This window comes from Thamnophis elegans, chromosome 12 (genome assembly GCF_009769535.1).
Source record: "Thamnophis elegans isolate rThaEle1 chromosome 12, rThaEle1.pri, whole genome shotgun sequence".
Taxonomy (NCBI): Eukaryota; Metazoa; Chordata; class Lepidosauria; order Squamata; family Colubridae; genus Thamnophis; species Thamnophis elegans.
Window position 1 is genome coordinate 30,213,218 of NC_045552.1, and position 18,105 is coordinate 30,231,322.

Below are 18,105 nucleotides of genomic sequence, written 5' to 3' on the forward strand. Positions count from 1 at the left end.
GGGAAGGTGAAATTTATGGCCCTCAAACAGGGAGATAGACCGGTGGCTGAATATATTCAGGAGTTTCAACAGCTTTCTTGTTATATGAGAGGCTGGTCTGAAGATGTGCTTCTTGATCAGTTTGCGTTAGGATTAAATGAGGACATTTACCAACAATGCGTTAACAGACACCTTCCCAAGCGACTTACAGCTTGGTATGAAAATGGAGCAGATGTTGAGCTTGACTTGATTAGACTTCAACGAGCGAGAGAGGAGAGAGCAAAGAGATCACCCCCCCCCCCAGCTCAAAAGGCCCCGTTCCGCATCAGGGGTGAAGGAAAGGGAAGCTCCGCCGGCAAGGCCAAGCCGTTCACGTGCTTCTGTTGTGGATGGGGGGGCCACCATGCCACAGATTGTCGCGTTAAACTTCCTGCAACCGCCCCGCCCCCTGCCAAGAGGGAGGGGAAGACGAGCAAGGCCCCTGGGAGGAAGAAAGAGGCTACTTTCGCTGCTGACAACAATCCCCAGAGCTTCAGGCAGGAGGTGGAGGAAGAAGCTGACGACACCCCCAGCTCCTCTGATGACTCCGATGACGACGCCTCGCCTCGTTGGGTGAGTTCAAATAAAGGCCCCATGTTGATCCCAATAGAACTAAGAGTACCTCCTGATGGGGAGACAGAACAGCTTCCTGCCCTCCTTGACTCGGGCTGTTCGAGATGTATGATTAATCCTGCAATGGTTGAAAAACTGGGCCTGAAATTAAGGACTTTGAAAACCCCTATAGTGTTTTGCCAAATCGATGGATCCATTGCAGGGGGTGGCCCAGCCCATTTCTACACTGAACCTCTAGATATGAAAATGGGAACCCATGTAGAATTGATCTCTTTTATTGTGGCTCCTGGAATGGACAGACCCCTTATTTTGGGACTCCCCTGCCTTCGTAAATGGAACCCTCGCATTAATTGGAGGGAGGGGTGGCTGCGCATTCGCACCAGCACAGCTCCAAACGGGGAGGGCGATACCCCAGAGCCTGCTGGCTCCAGCCCCGCGTTGGCCGCCAGGGGCCAGGAGAGAATTGAGGGGGAAGAAAAGATTCCGAAAGTGTATTGGGACCTGAAAGGAGTTTTTAGTGAAAAATCTTCAGATAAGCTTCCACCCCACAGACCTATTGATTGCTCCATCGATATTTTGCCGGGGGTAAAGCTTCCAAAGCCCCAAATATATTCAATGTCTCCAAGGGAAATGGAGGAAATGAGGAAATTCATTGATAAAAACCTGAAAAGGGGTTTCATTGAGCCAGCACGACCCAAGGTGGCTGCACCCGTGTTGTTCAGAGAGAAGAAAGATGGCTCCCTGAGATTGTGTGTTAATTTCAAAAACCTGAATTGTATCTCAGCTCAAAACCTATACCCATTGCCACTGATGAAGGACATGCTGGCCCAACTGGGAAAGGGCCGCATTTTCACTAAATTGGACCTCAGGGAAGCGTACTATAGGGTCCGCATAAAGGAGGGGGATGAGTGGAAGACGGCTTTCAACTGCCCCCTCGGTTGTTTCCAGTTTTGGGTGATGCCCTTTGGCCTGCAGGGGGCACCTGCAGTCTTCATGCAATTAATTAATGAAATTTTGCATGACCACCTTTACAAGGGCGTTATCGTGTATTTAGATGATATCCTTATTTACACTCAAACTTATGACGAACACGTCACGTTGGTCCGCACTGTCCTGAAAAAGCTCCGGGCCGCTTAGCTTTATGCCAAGTTGTCCAAGTGTGAATTTCACCAGGAGAAGATTGATTACCTTGGGTATCGTATCTCCCCCGCTGGTATTGAGATGGACCCCGCTAAGGTGAAGGCGGTCACTGAGTGGGAGGCGCCCCGTACACGTAGACAATTGCAGAAATTTTTGGGTTTTGCCAATTTCTATCGTCAGTTCATCCCTTCTTTTGCCAAAATTGCGCTTCCCATCACTAATTTGTTGAAGTCCAAAGGTGGGCCTAAGCCTAAGCCTAGCAAGCCGCTGGATTGGACCATGGAGTGCCAGGCTGCTTTTGAGAAGTTGAAATGCCTCTTTGCTGTGGAACCGGTTCTGAAGCATCCGGACATGGACAAGCCTTTTGTCGTTCAAGCTGATGCCAGCGACGTGGCAGTTGGGGCCGTCTTGCTTCAGACCAACGACCAAGGTAATTTACAACTGTGCGCATACACCTCCCGTAAGCTCACGGACACAGAAAGGCGTTGGGCAATCTGGGAGAAAGAAGCATTTGCTGTGCGTTGGGCTTTGGCCACGTGATGCCACTTTCTGGAGGGCGCTAAGCACCCCTTTGAGGTGTGGACTGACCATAAGAACTTAGAAGCTTTGAGGACTCCGAGGCGCCTCTCCCCTAAGCAGATGCGCTGGGCTCAGCATTTCAATCGATTCAATTTCACACTCAAGTACATCCCAGGAGGGAAGAATTTCATGGCTGATGCTTTGTCCAGACTCCCTCAGTACAACTGCTCTAAGCTGAGTATTGTTCAACCTGTGGTTCCTGCATCCAGCCTTGCTGCTCTGGTTGTCACTCGGCAGCAGGCGTGCTCGAAAGTAGAAGTGCCTCAAGATTTCCTTTCTGACCTCAAGCAGGCCCTTCCCCAGGATGACTGGTTCCAAAAGCATCGGGGTGAATGCACAATGAGGGACGATTTACCGTGGATTGGGGCGAAGCTTTACGTCCCTGCCTCTCTTCGTCTCATTGTTCTCCAACGGGCTCATGATTCCAAGTTGGCGGGTCACTTTGGCTTTGTGAAGACGCTGCATTTGGTGAAGAGGCAGTTTTGGTGGCCCTCTTTGAAGAAAGACATTGAACTTTATGTTGCCAGTTGTCCGGTCTGTGCAGCTGCTAAACGACCACCAGGGAAGCCGCAAGGTCTACTCCAATCTGTAGCCCGCCCTGTCGCCCCTTGGAAGGAAATTTCTATGGACTTTATTGTCGAACTTCCTGAGAGCCAGGGGCACACTGTCATATGGGTGGTTACTGACTTATTTTCCAAACAAGTTCATTTAATTCCGTGTCACAAGATTCCTTCTGCGAAGGCACTTGCTAAGCTCTTCATTTCTCACATTTACCGTTTGCATGGGGTACCTGATCGCATAGTTTCTGATAGAGGTGTCCAATTCACTTCTGTTTTCTGGAAGGAGTTTCTTAAGCGCATTGGCTCCGCCCAGGGCCTAAGCTCCGCCCACCACCCTCAGACTAATGGGGCTTGTGAGAGGACTAATTCTGTTCTGGAACAATATTTACGTTGTTTCATCAATTATCAGCAAGATGATTGGGTGGACTTGTTGCCGCACGCTGAAGTGGCTTATAATAATTCTGTCCATAGCAGCACTGGATTCACTCCTTTTCGTGTTGTTTTTGATCAGGACTTTGTTCCTATTCCTGAGGTTCCCCTTGAGCAACCACAAGTTTCTTCTGTCTGAGTGGAGTGAGCGATTGAGCCATATTTGGCCTTTGGCACAGTACTTTGGATGCTGCACATCGCACTCATAAGAAACAGGCTGATAAGAAGCGTGCGCAACCTTATCAGTACAAAGTGGGTGACCAGGTTTATTTATCCACGAAGTTCCTTCAAACTACACAAAAGTCTAAGAAGTTGGGGCCTAAGTACGTGGGGCCATTTCCCATCATCAAAGTCATCAATCCTGTTTCGGTTCGTTTGCAGCTACCCAAGCATCTCAACCGGGTTTATCCAGTTTTCCACGTTAACCTCATTAAACCCGTTCGTTTCTCATCTTTACGTCCGCCTGTGGACCCACCGCCTGCCCCCCTGTTGATTGATGGTGAACAACATTTTGAGGTCCGAGAAATATTAGACTCTCGACGGCGGCGGAATCTGATACAGTACCTAGTGGCTTGGAAGCATTTTCCTCCATCTCATACCAAGTGGGTGGACAAGTCCCATGTCCGTGCTCCCCGACTGCTTCGACAGTTTTATTCTGCTTATCCTGACAAGCCTTGACTTTCTCTCCCCCGCCCTCTTTTTCTCTTCTGTTTTTGTTGTTCGTCTGTTTGTTTGTGTTTTCTCGTTTTCCAGGCCTGAACGCCTTTTTCCGGAGGACGGCCGGATGTCAACCTCTGCTTTGCTGTTGCTTTGGCTGCCATGAAACAGGGAGGGAGGGCATGGTATTTGGGAGGGGTTACTAATTGTGCTGGAGGAAGGTTCTGGAGCTCGGCTGCCTGTCGGACTACGGATGCGTAGGAGATTCCCGCCAGGACTAACGGCACCGACATTCCATCTTCATGATGCCTTTTGAAGTTATCTCACACCTGACACTTGGGAGAATTATGACTGGACTGTAACTGTGATGCCAAGGGGTAGGGAATGGGTTATTTTATATATCAATCGCTTTCGCGCCTAAATAATCAGTCTTCGCTTCGCTATGCCTTTAATCATTTATAATTAGTAAAAGTACACTTGATTTCTACCCACGGAGTCTCGTGGTCTTCTTTCCTAATTATCTAATGGAGAGGTTAGGGCTAGCCTGATCTACCATCGAGGCCCCTGGAGATACTGCCCTAGACATGGAAGCTGTGGGGGAAAACTCCCGGCCCTAATCCTCGCTGTATGAAACAGGCTTTGGCTGGGCCGGAGGAACCTCCATGGTGGGCTCCTCAGGAGACACCAATTGGGAGGACTGCGTTTGGTGCTGGGCCTTGGAGAATTGCTTTTCAAGGGCCTTTTGACGGCGTAATGCATCCTTGCCTGGCCCTGATCCCTGCTTAGGGGCTGGCCTGGAGTATGGTTTGGAGCCCCTGATGGCCTCCCTGGCAGCCACACGAGCCTGCCTGGAGAAAACCCTGGAGGAACCCCCTGCCTGGGTGGAATCCTCGGGAGCCTGCTCAGCCATTAGTAACTGTGGGCCAAGATAACCAGGGACTACCTCCACTCACCACCTTGCAAAAGCCCTGCAAACCAACAGACGCTCTGAAGAGACGTGAAGGGATCGCAGCAGCAATATCCAGCAGGTGGAATAAAGTGTGAGCGTTAACACCTTCCAGCACTGCAGGAATGAGCCTTGTGACCAGCGGCCCCAATCCTTGCCGCTCAGGTGAAAAGGATACACCTAATTGCCAGCCAGGCCAGACACAGAGTGGCTCCTCGCAGCACCTGCTGTGAATCAGGCTGCAGACAGCTGCCACAAGGTTGAAATCAGAAACTGAAACTGCAAATAGCTCCCAAAATGGCGACCGGAAGATCGAATTACTTTAAAAGTAGCCACCAAACCATCCAGAGCGCTGAGGCACTGCACCTGCACGCCGGCCACCAAAGGCACCGACGCCAACCACAGGAGCCTCAGCAGGGCTTTTCCCCCTCCCCAGCGAGGGTCCACAGCTGCCTGCGTTCCCCATGGTGCCAGAGTTAAGCAGGACACCGGAGAACTGAAGAGCGAATTAGAAATGAATTAAAGAAATCTAATTACACTCACTCAGCCTGATCACCCCCTAAACTGAAAATACTCACAATAAATGTTCAAGAGAGTCCAAGCAAATAAACTAAATGCAGAGAAACTTAAAGTGCATCCTACTGGTCTAGCTGAATTGAAAAATCTGGGGATAATCAGCACCAGACGCGTGGCTTAAAGTTTCAATTCAGCTCTGGGTAGTTTGGCTGTATTTAACCCTTGCTTGGACTCTCCTGAGCAGCGCCCTGGAAAATAATCGGCTAGAATCCCAAGCATCTTCCTGCCAGGTTGTGCTGCAGGTCTATTCCTGCCACAGAGTTGATACAATGGATTTAAAAAGCAGCCATTGAACCAGGTGGATTCCACTGCTACCTAAAATTCATCAAATGTATTCATGCCAAGAGGTTAACTTTTCTTTGCCTTGGAAAATTGAGGCTCTTCATTTGAGATTAACAAAATCATCTCCCCCTTTTGCTGAAACATGGTTTTGGACATTGGTTTCTTCTTCATTCTTTCAAGTGTTATAGTTTAAGTTTAAGTTTAATAACATTTGTATGCTGCCCAATCCCGTAGGACTCCGGGCAGCTAACAATAAAAATAAATAAAAAAGAAGAGAAAAAAAGATAGATTTAAAAACACACCATGCACTCCATTCTAAGTGGCGCTGGACCGTATTGTGGCGTCAACAGCCCCAGTCCTGCCGGAACAGCCAGGTTTTAGTGGATTTACGGAAGGCCGAGAGAGTGGGAAGGGTCCGGATCTCTGCGGGAAGATCATTCCACAGGGTCGGGGCAGCTACAGAGAAAGACCTCCCCCGAGTAGTCGCTAACCGGCATTGCCCGGTCGACGGTACCCGAAGGAGGCTCAATCTGTGAGATCTTATAGGTCATTGGGAAGTATGTGGCAGGAGGTGATCCCGTAGGTATCCAGGTCCCAAGCCATGTAGGGCTTTAAAGGTAACGACCAGCACCTTGAATCGCGTTCGGAGACCGATGGGAAGCCAGTGCAGCTTGCGGAGGATAGGTGTAACATGGGTGTACCTAGGTACACCCGATATCGCTCGCGCGGCCGCATTCTGGACCAATTGTAGTCTCCGAACACTCTTCAGGGGCAGCCCCAAGTAAAGCGCATTACAGTAATCAAGCCTAGAGGTGACGAGAGCATGAGTGACCATTTGAAGTGCCTCCCAGTCCAGATAGGGCCGCAACTGGTGCACCAGGCGAACCTGGGCAAAAGCCCCCCTGGTCACAGCCGACAGGTGGTATTCTAATGTCAGCTGAGGATCCAGGAGGACGCCCAAGTTGCGGATCCTCTCTGAGGGGCGAAGGGTTTCGCCCCCCCCCCCAGGCTAAGAGATGGAATATCTGGTCCATTCTTGGGGGGCAACATCAATAGCCACTCGGTCTTGTCTGGATTGAGTGCCAGCTTGTTCATTCCCATCCAGACCCTAACAGCCTCCAGGCACTGGCACATCACTTCTACTGCTTCGCTGAGTTGGCACGGGGTGGACAGATACAACTGGGGATCGTACGCGTATTGATGATATTTGATCCCGTGCCGACGAATGATCTCACCCCGCGGCTTCATGTAGATGTTAAATAGGAGGGGAGACAGGACCGAGCCCTGCGGCACCCCATATTTTAGGGGCCGACCTCTGTCCTCCAACCAACACTGACTGCGACCTATCCGAGAGGTAAGAGGAGAACCACCGTAACACGGTGCCTCCCACTCCCACCTCTCCCAATCATCGCAGAAGGATACCATGGTCGATGGTATCCAAGGCTGCTGAGAGGTCAAGAAGCACCAGGATAGAGGAATGTCCTCTATCCCTGGACCGCCAGCGATCATCGGTCAGCGCGACCAAAGCAGTTTCGGTGGAGTAACCAGGCCTGAAACCCGACTAAAAGGGATCTAGATAATCAGCTTCATCCAAGGTCCGTCAGAGCTGAAAGGCCACCACCTTCTCAACAACCTTCCCTACGAAAGGAAGGTTGGAGACTGGACGGTGGTTTTTAAGAATAGCTGGATCCAGAGAAGGCTTCTTAAGGAGGGGTCTTACCACCGCATCCTTTAGGGGCAGTGGGAAAGATCCCTCCTGAAGAGAGATATTAACAATCCTCTGGAGCCAGCCTCGTGTCACCTCCCTGCTGGTCGAAACCAGCCAGGAGGGACACGGGTCCAGTAAACAGGTGGAGGTACTCACAGTTCCCATGGCCTTGTCCACTTCCTCAGGAGTAACAGGCTGGAACTCGCTCCAAGAAATCCGATCAAGGCCCACTCTCGGCCTTGTTATATTCTTTTCTCCATTTTGTTTCTTTAATATACTTATCTAATGTTATCTGATTTATGAATCCCCTTCCTGTACACCCAGCTTGATTAATCACCTATTCTATGAGCACAACTCCAATGCCTGAAAGTGGAGCTCTCTCTCACCCACAGGCATGGGTGTTGGGGACCCACCTCTTCCGAAGAGCTCATTTTGCTGCCCGTCAATCCAGGCACCATGGGGTTCATCAGGTGGATGCGTTTTGTGTAGCCCAGGGATGGGAGATACTACAGCAGAGAGAAAAAAACACACACACGTGTCACACATAAACAATTCAGGGGGCTGAGAGGAAGAGACATGGCTTAGTGGATGAAGAGATACAAACGACTCCTCCAAGAAGGGGGTTGAAGTGGCGTCACAGGCCAAGCAACGAGAAACGCTTGCGGATCGGTCCAAGTGAGCACCTATCTTAGAAGACGGCCTGCCTTTCCTGGCAGGAGAAATGGCCAATGGAGACCGAAGGGTCTGACCTCAGAGGTTTCATCCCCTGAACAGTCTAAGCTGGATTGTCTCTTTCCTCCCACTCGAGGGGCTCCCTCCCCTTCAGCCAGTGGTTCCACCACACCTGGAGAGAAGTGTCCCTTTCTGACTGAAACTGGCACCTCTGGTGGGCCACATTCAGTCTCTCCCTGGGCAGGAAGAGTATCCCAGGAGTTGTGATCATCCCTTACTTGGAGGCAAGAGCTCCTGGAAAATATCTCGGTCCAGCCATGGGATACCGCATGGTTACAACCAAAGGCAACAGAGTCTTGGCTAGCGTATTTGGGAAGAGGCAGGCCTCTGCTTTCACCTTTTCTGCAAAAGTGAAGATTTTTCTCTGATCCACTCCTCCAAACTGTGCGTCAACTTTCAGGTACTCTTCATCCAGTGCCTGCAGCAAGAGCAAGAAAAAAGGACTTCTTAGGAACCTACTGACTAACAAGAGTGTCCCCCATTTTTCCTTCAGAAGGTAACATGTGCAAGGGTCATAACTGAGAGGCAACGAGCTCCAGAAGCTAACCACAAAGGAACATGTTTCTTTGTTCAGCCACAATTAACGTCCTAGTTTTTCTGCAGCCTGTTGTTTTTAGTCTGTGGAACGTTTGCAAATGAAACTCAGCTTGGGAATTAATTTGCAAATATACCTCAAAAAGGTGTGTGGCTCCTCAAACATTGAGATTGGGGGAATCCAAGGCTAAATCACTTCTAATAACTTAAAACCAGAGTGCTTCCGCTCCTCCTATTGTTCCACACAAACTTGGCCCTGCACACCTACTATAATAAACTCAGATTGTGTTTTTTAAAAAAAGATAAACACTTGACTAAAGATAAAAACTTATGGATGTCTCTCTACCTGCAGCCCAGGGTAGAGAAGACCACTGAGGAGAGGATGTTCCACTTGTTTCACCACTTCTGCGCCAGCTTTCTTGGCATCATGCTGGGTGACCACAGAGGACAGTCGATAGACATCCAGAGTGTATTCCCTAGGTAGAAAGAAGGTAAGCCATAAGCGGGATAAAATGCTCTTCCTTTGCAAATGGTCTTGGGACTGCAGAAGTTAGTATAGGATACATTGACCTTTATTGAATGGGCAGCTAATCCTTACATTCATTGGCATAAGAAATAGCATGCAGGTAGTCCTCAACTTACAACTACAACTGAGACCAGAATTGCCACTCTTAAGCAAGGTGGTGGTTAAGCGAATAATTTTACCACCTTTTTGGCCATGACTGTTTAGAGAATCACTGCAAGATGATAAGCGAATCAAATGGTCATTAAGCGAATCTGGCTTCCCCCATTAACTCTGCTTGTTAGAAGCCACCTGGGAAGGTTGCCAATGATGATCACGTGATCCCGGGATGCTGCAACCATCAGAAATACATGCCAGTTGCCAAGTGGCTGCGTTTTGGTCAGGTGACTGTGGGCATGCTGCAACGGTCATAAGTGCAAGGACCATTGTAAGTCACCTTTTCAATGTTGTTGCAACTTCAAATGGCTGCTAAATGAATGGCTGTAAGTTGAGGATACCTGAATTTAATTCTTCAAACAAGCAAAGGCACCAACAAGGATGCCCCTGTGCACCTGTTGTTCCCTCTTCGCTCTTGAAAAATTAGCAGAATGTTGGGGGGAAATGAGAATATTTAACATCAATGTAAAAACAGTCCATCACATAATCAATCTGTTTGTAGATCAATAAAATGCTACAATAAATGTAGATCAAAAAATGATCTCATCTTAATTATAAAATTTACAAAATGACATGGAAAATTACACACTATATTATTTTAGCCTGATAAGAATCACATAGTTTTATATTGAATTTCTTATCAATGTAGATCAACTGAAATATGTAGCAACATTTACAAAGATTGATTTTTTTTAAAAAAATGCTATTATGGTCCAGATTCATACTAGGCAAATAATAATTATTTTTTTTATAAAGAATTGTTTTTATTTTTGAATAAACACAAACGGACAAACACACACACACAAAACCCCACAAAACCATCTTCCATTACAAGTTGTAGAGAGTGTGTTGATTGGTTACAAAAACTTCCCTGCATCCCTTCCACAGTCATCACCTACAATTCATATCAAATCATATTTTAAATCAAATATATTTATATATATTACTATCATCATATCTCAGCCTTTATTTGATTATAATTGTTTTTACATCCTTTTATATAAAATATTCCAGATTTAAAGCAAAACTACATAATGGCATTCCATTAGCTCTTCCCAATATCATCCAGTAACATTACATCTTTATAACATGTTCTCAATAAAAATTGGTTATATTCAATAACAGAGTTTCTAAACCTCCTTTCGTAGTCACCATTTGTAATTTATATCAAATCAATACATATATATGCATTATCATTATCAATCATGTAACTATATCCATTGTCACTTCATTTTATACATAACGCTCTAAATTTAATTTGACTTAATTTTCTTATTATAAGCTTTCATTACATCAACCTGTGTCTTTCCAGTAATAGTGCAGTTTTATGTCTCTTGACATTTGTGGTATTAGTATTCTGGTTATTTCCTTAGTAAGTTTTGTACGGACTTCTGTTCGCAACTTATTGCTTATTGCATATCTTGTATAAGCTCAAAACCCTCCATCTGCTTCTTCGATCAGCTTATCTTTGGTTATCACTAGTGCTTCTGACAAGATTTCTCTCCTTAGTTCCATCAATTCTTCTCTCTTAGTTTAGTTTAGTTTAGTTTATTTGTCTTGTATGCCGCCTACTCCCGAAGGACTCCGGGCGGCTCACAATAGACAAGGGAAGGGGGATAAATAGACAGAGACAACACTTTAAAAAATGCAACATTCACAGTTTCCGTGGGGCTGGATGTTTCACAAGCCCCCCCACCTGCTGGAGCAGCCAGGACTTGGTGGCTTTGCGGAAGGCCGGGAGGGTAGTAAGGGTCCGGATCTCCACGGGGAGATCATTCCAGATGGCTGGAGCTGCAACAGAGAAGGCTCTCCCCCAGGGAGTCGCCAGCCGACATTGGCTGGCAGATGGAATCCGGAGGAGACCTAACCTGTGAGATCTAATCGTCTCTCAGGTACCCAGGTCCGATGCCATGTAGGGCTTTATAGGTAACGACCAGCACCTTGAAGCGGGTCCGGAGACTAATGGGTAGCCAGTGCAGCTTGCGGAGGATAGGTGTGACGTGGGTGTACCTGGGTGCACCCACAATTGCTCGCGCGGCTGCATTCTGGACTAACTGAAGTCTTCGAACACTCTTCAAGGGCAGCCCCATGTAGAGCGCGTTACAGTAATAGTCTTTTCTTCTTCTATACTTTGAAATCTGGGGTAGAGCTCCAGTCCATCTCCTGAGGTCAATTTGACTACTCAAATGTAAAGTATGTGGGGCTGCTCTTGAAGACTATTCAGAAGTCTCAACAGGTCCAATATTAATTAAATAACTTTATACAGTTGCCATCTCATAGTTTTGACTTAGGGCAGTGCACACCATTAAAAGAACAAGAAAGAACTATCAATAATTTAAAAAAATAAAGTATAATTAAAATAGAACTGTAGTAACAAAAAGAATATAGTAACAAGAACAAAAAACCATTGGAGTGCCATAAGCAGTACAGGGCACGCCTCTCTGCTTCACCAACTGCACAGGCTACCAGTTTCTTCTGGGTGAGATCCAAGATGCCAGTTGTCCCCTAAACAGTGGCAGGGAGCCTTCTGCCTGAGGGACCCCGCCTGTTTCCCATCATATCAACCCAGCCAGTTGGTCCAACAGGGTTGCCACATCTGGATTTCATCAAACAATATCATCTGTTGGGAACCTGAAATGCGCCTTTGAAGCAGCTGGTGAAACACCTGCTGAAGCATGTTGAAGCACCTGCCCTCCGAAATGAGTTTCCCCTCAACTGGATGGCCCCACCCAGGCCCTTGGTGAGGGGGAAAGACTCTTCCCAATCCAGGCCACCTCTCTGTCACACTTGGTATCTTTCTTCCACCTTTTAGGCTTTATTGATTTTTGTTATAAATAGTTCAGAGTCATTGGGAGCCAAGGGGCATACAAGTATATTAAATAGTAATTTAAAAAAATCTGCCTTTGGCATCAGATTCTATCTTTCCCAGGACAGAAAGAGGGTGAACACGGCCCACTCAACTTACTTGCTGAGCTGGTAGTCAGTCCCTCGGACGAAACGGAGCTTCTCCAGAGGCACACCGATGCTCTCCAGCATTGCCTTAATGACCCCCTCGTAATACTGAGTACGCAATTCCAGAAGTTCCCAAGGAGCCTTCATGTTGTCTAGGTAGGCATGGAGATCAGCGAACAGAATGGTCACCTGAGAGAAGGGGTGGGTGGGTGTCATATGGCTGCTGTCTTTTTGGTGAGGCAAGGGGAGATGATGCCTCTTCCCTTGCCCGGGTCATGTCTGTGTGTGGGGGGGGGGGAGGGGGAGTCTGTGAAGTTAGAAAATCCCCCTACCCTTAAAGCCAAAGCCAGAATGAAAACGCAGCCTGATTGGAGGATGCGAGGATTTGAAGAGAGCTGCACAACTCTGAGGCATCTTTCTTAAACTACCCCCCAAAGTAGGTAAAGATCCCACCCACTCTGGGCAGTTCTGGTTTTCACACGATTCCCTTGTACTGAAAAATTGAGGGAAGGCTAACCTTCTTCTTTCGTCCAAATCCCCAGAGAGAAAACAGAGAGGATTCAGAGTTGAGGACTGTTCACCTTCAAAGCCCTGCAGAGTCTACCAACCTCCCACTGCAGAGTGCCACTTCCACTGCCACCAACTGGACTGAGAATTTTTAAAGGCTCAACCTTTCCCAGAACCTAAAAAAATCACAATCCCATCTACCCTATATAGCCACCCAATGATCACTATCATTACCAACTGCAGCAAATTCTACCTAATGAATAAAAATCCTGAGGACAGGAAGTGATTTCGGAGTTAATTCCCTAGAATGTAGGATTCCCATGCAGTTGTGAGTTTTGGGCCACAGTTTAAATAGTTTGGTTGAAGGAAATGAAATGACTGTGCCCACTAAGTCAATGGGAGTCAGAAGACATTCCTTTATCTTCTGCCTCTTCTTCCCTTTCCACCCTAGAGATACATCCTGGTGTGATTTATCTAGTGACTTAAGAGTCACATGGGGCAGTGTTTTTTTAATCTTGGCAGCTTTAAAGTGGATGGACTTCAACTCCCAGAATTCCCCAGCCAGCTTTGCACATTTCTCCCTCTCGAGGGGTCACCAATATTCCCCAGGCCCTTCAAGGTGTGGCGGCAGCAACCACGGGACTCCCCGCTAAGGATCCAAAACAAAGGCAGAGTTGGCTCAACCTCACAGCCAGCCTTGAGGAAGTCTGCGATCTTGGACATGGGCACAAAGTAGGCGATGTGAGGCTTGCCCGTCGTGGCTGTTCCCCAGTAAATCTTCAGCTCTCGCTCTCTCAGGATGGCTTTCAATTTATCCTCTCCAAGAACCTCCTGCAAACAAAAGGATTGTTCAGAAGGTCTACTGCAAAAGTCAAGATTAAATGCCTTGACTGCAGCAGAAGTCTTCCCAAGGCCAGCATCCACAAAACCCCAAGACTTGCACAAGAAATAACTAAAGCTCCCTGTGGAAGCCCAAGGGATCCGGTGGTGGCTCTTGCCTGCCAGGCACAAGGAAGCAGAGGGACATCTTGAGCTCCTCAGAGAAGTTTCTTTGTTGCTGCCAGTCTTGACAAATTAAATGCTCTCTCTTGAGATAAGCACTTCAGAGATTTGGGAAGGAGTTCAGGTCTCCATTGTTTCCTCCCCTTCCGGGCTTCATAGCTAGCCATTATTTACTTCACCTCCCCACTTCAGCCAGAGTTCCCACCACCTTCTCTGGCCCCTGCAGAGAGCAAGAAGTGAGACCTCATCACTGCAGCCATTATCTGATCAGCCCTGCCGCAGACAAGCAGCAATATCAGGAAAGACTGTCTGTCAGCCTCTGCTTCGCTACTTGCTTTCGGCTGCCATTGAAACGGGGAGGGGGAGGTATGGTATTTGGGAGGGGAAGTTTTCTGTACAGGAGTGATTGTAAAAAGGGAGTTTGTTCTCACCATCTACTGCGCATGCTGCGGATAGTGGATTTGCTGCCAAGGCCAACTGTCCAGCATACCAACCTGATGATGCTTTTTGAAGATGAAATCCACATGACACCTGTGAGGTGTGCGGATTGGACTATGGGATGGGGTCACCAGGGGGAGGGAGTTGGGTCACATATTGATATCTATGATTACGTGTGCTTTTGCCTCAGATCTTGCTTTGCTTAGCTGCTATCTACTCATAACCAGTAAAAGTACTCTTAATTCTGCAAAATGGAGTTGAGTGGTTTCTTTCTTGGTTACTGAGGGAGGCTGCCCTGACACTGTCCATTTCTGCATTCTGCACTCATCTTTTTTCGATTACAACACAGATTTCTAGTGTGACTGAGAGGGTCTGTCCTCAAATATTTACAGTGCTGGCTGAGTAATATAGTCTTTCTGATAACCTACCTGAAAATGAGTCTCATGTAATTCAGAAGCGTGAATCTTGCCAATGCTCTAAGCATTTTCAAAACACAGGAAGGAGAGGGAAAAAGAGGAGGAGCCTTAAGCTCACACTGTGACTTTACAGGCAGTCTTTGACTTACGACCACAATTGAACCCAAAATGTCTGTTGCTAAGTGAGACGTTTAAGTTTTCCCCCACTTTACAACCTTTGTTGCCACCCTGGTTAAGTGAATCATTGCATTGTTCAGTTAGTAAGAGGGTTGTTAAATGAATCTAGCTTCTCCATTGGTTTTGTCAGAAAGTCACAGGTGATCACATGATCCTAGGACACTGCAATCATCATAATACATGCCAGTTGCCAAGCGCCGAACTTAGATCATGTGACTCTGGGGATGCTGCAATGATTCTAAGTATGAAAAATCATATCACTTTTTTCAGTATCATTGTAACTTTGAACTTTGAATGGTCACTAAATGAACTGTTGTCAGTCAAGGACTACATATATTCTCCCGAGTCTTTCCTATGGGCTCTGTCTGATCTTCTCCAGCTGCTGCTGCATCCACCTGAAAGTTCTGATCTTGATCCTCCCCCCCCCCTCCCAAAATCTCCAGCCAAAGCTGCTCTAGTTAGCCACTGAACCTTTAGCTGCTTTGGCATCTTCTACCAAACACTCCTGGCCCTCATCAACATTCTCCAACTTCTTCTTCCCCTCTATCCTGCACCACATTTTCCCTGCATGTCCTTCCTTACACAGATGGCTTCTTGGTCAATTTCAAAATGCTATTTATACCACTTTTCCAAAGCAGCTTGTTTGTTGAGGAATGCCTCTATTTCTCTGTTATGGAGCCCTTGGATAGGATGGAGGCTCCCTGAATGCCTGGGAAACTGCTGTCAGGACAATATTCTTACAGAGGAATAACTGACCACCACAGAGTGACTTAGGAGGACATACTGAAGATCGCTGGATGATCCAACCTGGCTTTTCAACTTCCCAAATGCCAAACACCATCACAAACAAAAATGCTTCCTCATCCCCATCCCAACTGTTAAAATACTGATTTGTACAAGTAGTCCTTTATTTATTTATTGACTAAAGTTACAACAGCACTGAAAAATGTGACCTTATAATCAATCTTCACACTTACAAGCGACCCAGCATTCCCAAAGTCACATAATCAAAATTTGGTTGCTTGGCATCCAGCATGTATTTCTGACAGTTGCAGCATCCTGGGGTCATATGATTGCCATTTCTGGCCTTCCCAGCTGGCATCTGGCAAGCAAAGTCAATAGGAAAAGCTAGATTCATAACAATCATGGCCAAAAAGTCATAAGATTGGATGTGACTCATTTATCAATCACTCTGCTTAACAACCACAAAAATGGTCTCAATTGAAAAATGTGACTTATAACCAGTCCTTGTTGGTTTTAACCAATGCAGCACCCCCACAGTCGTGAGATTCAAATTTTGGTGCTTGGCAATCAGCAAGTATTTACAACAACTGTAGTGTCCTGAAATCACGTGATCACCATTTCTGACCTTTTCAGTTGGCTTCCAGCAAGCAAAGTCAAGGGGGAAAGTCTGATTGACATGACTCCACAATTCACTTAATAACTACCATGATTCACTTAAGCCATAGTAAAAAAGGTTGTAAAATTGGACACGAGTCACTTAACAATGGCCTCACTTAAAGTATGAAGTACAAGGATAATAATGAACATAAGTATATTTTCTGGGAAAAAATAATACTAATGGTAACTGAATATATATTGTAGAATGAAAGTGAGGTATTTAGTTATACTAGATGAAAAGTCTGAGATGGTAAATATTATTCGAGGATGTGGATGTTAAAACACCTGTAACCAAACGACATGCTATATGTAATGATGGTTTTTTTTTCTTTTTGTGTTTTTTTTTCTTTTGTGTGTGTGTGTGTTTTATTATTGTTGTGTATATTAAATATATATATAACAGAGAGATACGGTGTGTGTGTGTGGGGGGGGAAATGTAGTTGGGATGGATTGCCACAGGTAGGGGAATAAGAAATGATACTAAATTATAACCTATTAAATGAAATAATAAATGTATAAGAATGATAAATGTTAAAACACCTGTAACCAGACGACATGCTGTATGCGATAATGGGGTTTTTTTTTTGTGTGTGTGTGTTTTTTTCTTCTTTCTTTTTTGTTTTTGTTTCTCTATTGTTGTGTGTATATGTTGTCTATGTAACAAAAATAAAAAATCTTTATAAAAAAAACCAATGGCCTCACTTAAAGCGAAATTCTGTTCTCAATTGTGGTTGCAAGTCTATAGTTGAAATAGTGTTTAGGGGGGAAAGGCACAATAAAAGAATCTAACAATATGGCTAATCCTTTGAGGCTGCAGTTTCCCTCATTTTGTGTCTACCTAAATCACTTCAAATTTTGTTCCCCTGGGAATTCAAAATTGTAGCTGAAAGAGGAGGTCCCATCCTGCCTATTATCTATTTTTCAGAAGCTTCAAAAAATTAAAACATTACACCAACAGTATTTGGTGTATCTATATTTCCAAATGAAATCACTACCATAGGATCACGTTAACAGTTACTGTTAAGTGGCTAAATACCTTGGCTGCCGTGCATATTTATTTTGGCCGTTTTTATTGTTTAGTTTTTATACTTTTGAAACCGGCCACCCAGAGCCATTGACTAGATGGGCGGCTATAGAAATCGAAGGAAGGAACGGACGACTTGAGCTTCTACCAGGGCAGCGCTTGGGGCCTCTCCATGCTCAGGGCCGAGAGGGAATCCAGTCCAAGGGCTGATTTCCTCCGCCCCTTCTCCATTCACCCAATCCCCCAGCCAAATACCTGCAAATTCCGGGTGATGAGGTGAAGCTTCTCCTGGGCTGTCAGCTCGTCCCCCATGGTGACTCCCCGCCAGCTGCTGATTCACTCGGCGGCCTCCCGAGCCTGAAACCCAACGAAGCGGCCCTGATTGCCAGGAAGGGACCGGGGGAGGAAGGGGAGCCCCTCCCCGCAGCCACAGCGCAGCCCCCGCCCGCCCGGCGCCTTTCTCAAGCGGGAAGACCAGAGAGGGAAGCAGGCGAGGCCAGGGGAGCCCGGGGCACACTCCGCGCCCCACAACCCCCCTCCCTCCCTCTAACTCTCGCCAGCGAGACGCGGGGTGACACGGGCGCCTTCGGGGAAAGCAGGTGGGACGCCGGACGCCTGGTGAGGCCGACAGGGAAGGCAGCGCACCTGGCGCTGGCCGGTCTGCGAGCTGCGTTCCCGCCGGGCGACTCTCCACGCGTCACACCGGCTGCCACTCGGCGCTCCTCCGCTCGGCCTGGCGCCTGGGTCGCTCGGCGATCCTCCCCTCGGCCCGGCG

At 46.9% G+C, this 18,105-nt stretch overlaps 1 protein-coding gene across 1 annotated transcript in view; it reads right to left on the bottom strand.

The window, feature by feature from the left end:
• The window catches only part of YARS1 (tyrosyl-tRNA synthetase 1), a 42,841-nt gene extending 24,777 nt beyond the window's left edge, over nt 1-18,064 (bottom strand). The window contains exons 1-7 of the mRNA XM_032227280.1: nt 17,976-18,064; nt 17,586-17,687; nt 13,557-13,703; nt 12,379-12,554; nt 9,081-9,210; nt 8,538-8,618; nt 7,882-7,974 (exon numbers count right to left, since the gene is read on the bottom strand). Coding sequence (XP_032083171.1) covers nt 7,882-7,974; nt 8,538-8,618; nt 9,081-9,210; nt 12,379-12,554; nt 13,557-13,703; nt 17,586-17,642 — 684 coding nt within the window. The 5' untranslated portion in view covers nt 17,643-17,687; nt 17,976-18,064. The remainder of the gene's footprint in view (nt 1-7,881; nt 7,975-8,537; nt 8,619-9,080; nt 9,211-12,378; nt 12,555-13,556; nt 13,704-17,585; nt 17,688-17,975) is intronic.
• Nucleotides 18,065-18,105: the final 41 nt, after the last annotated feature.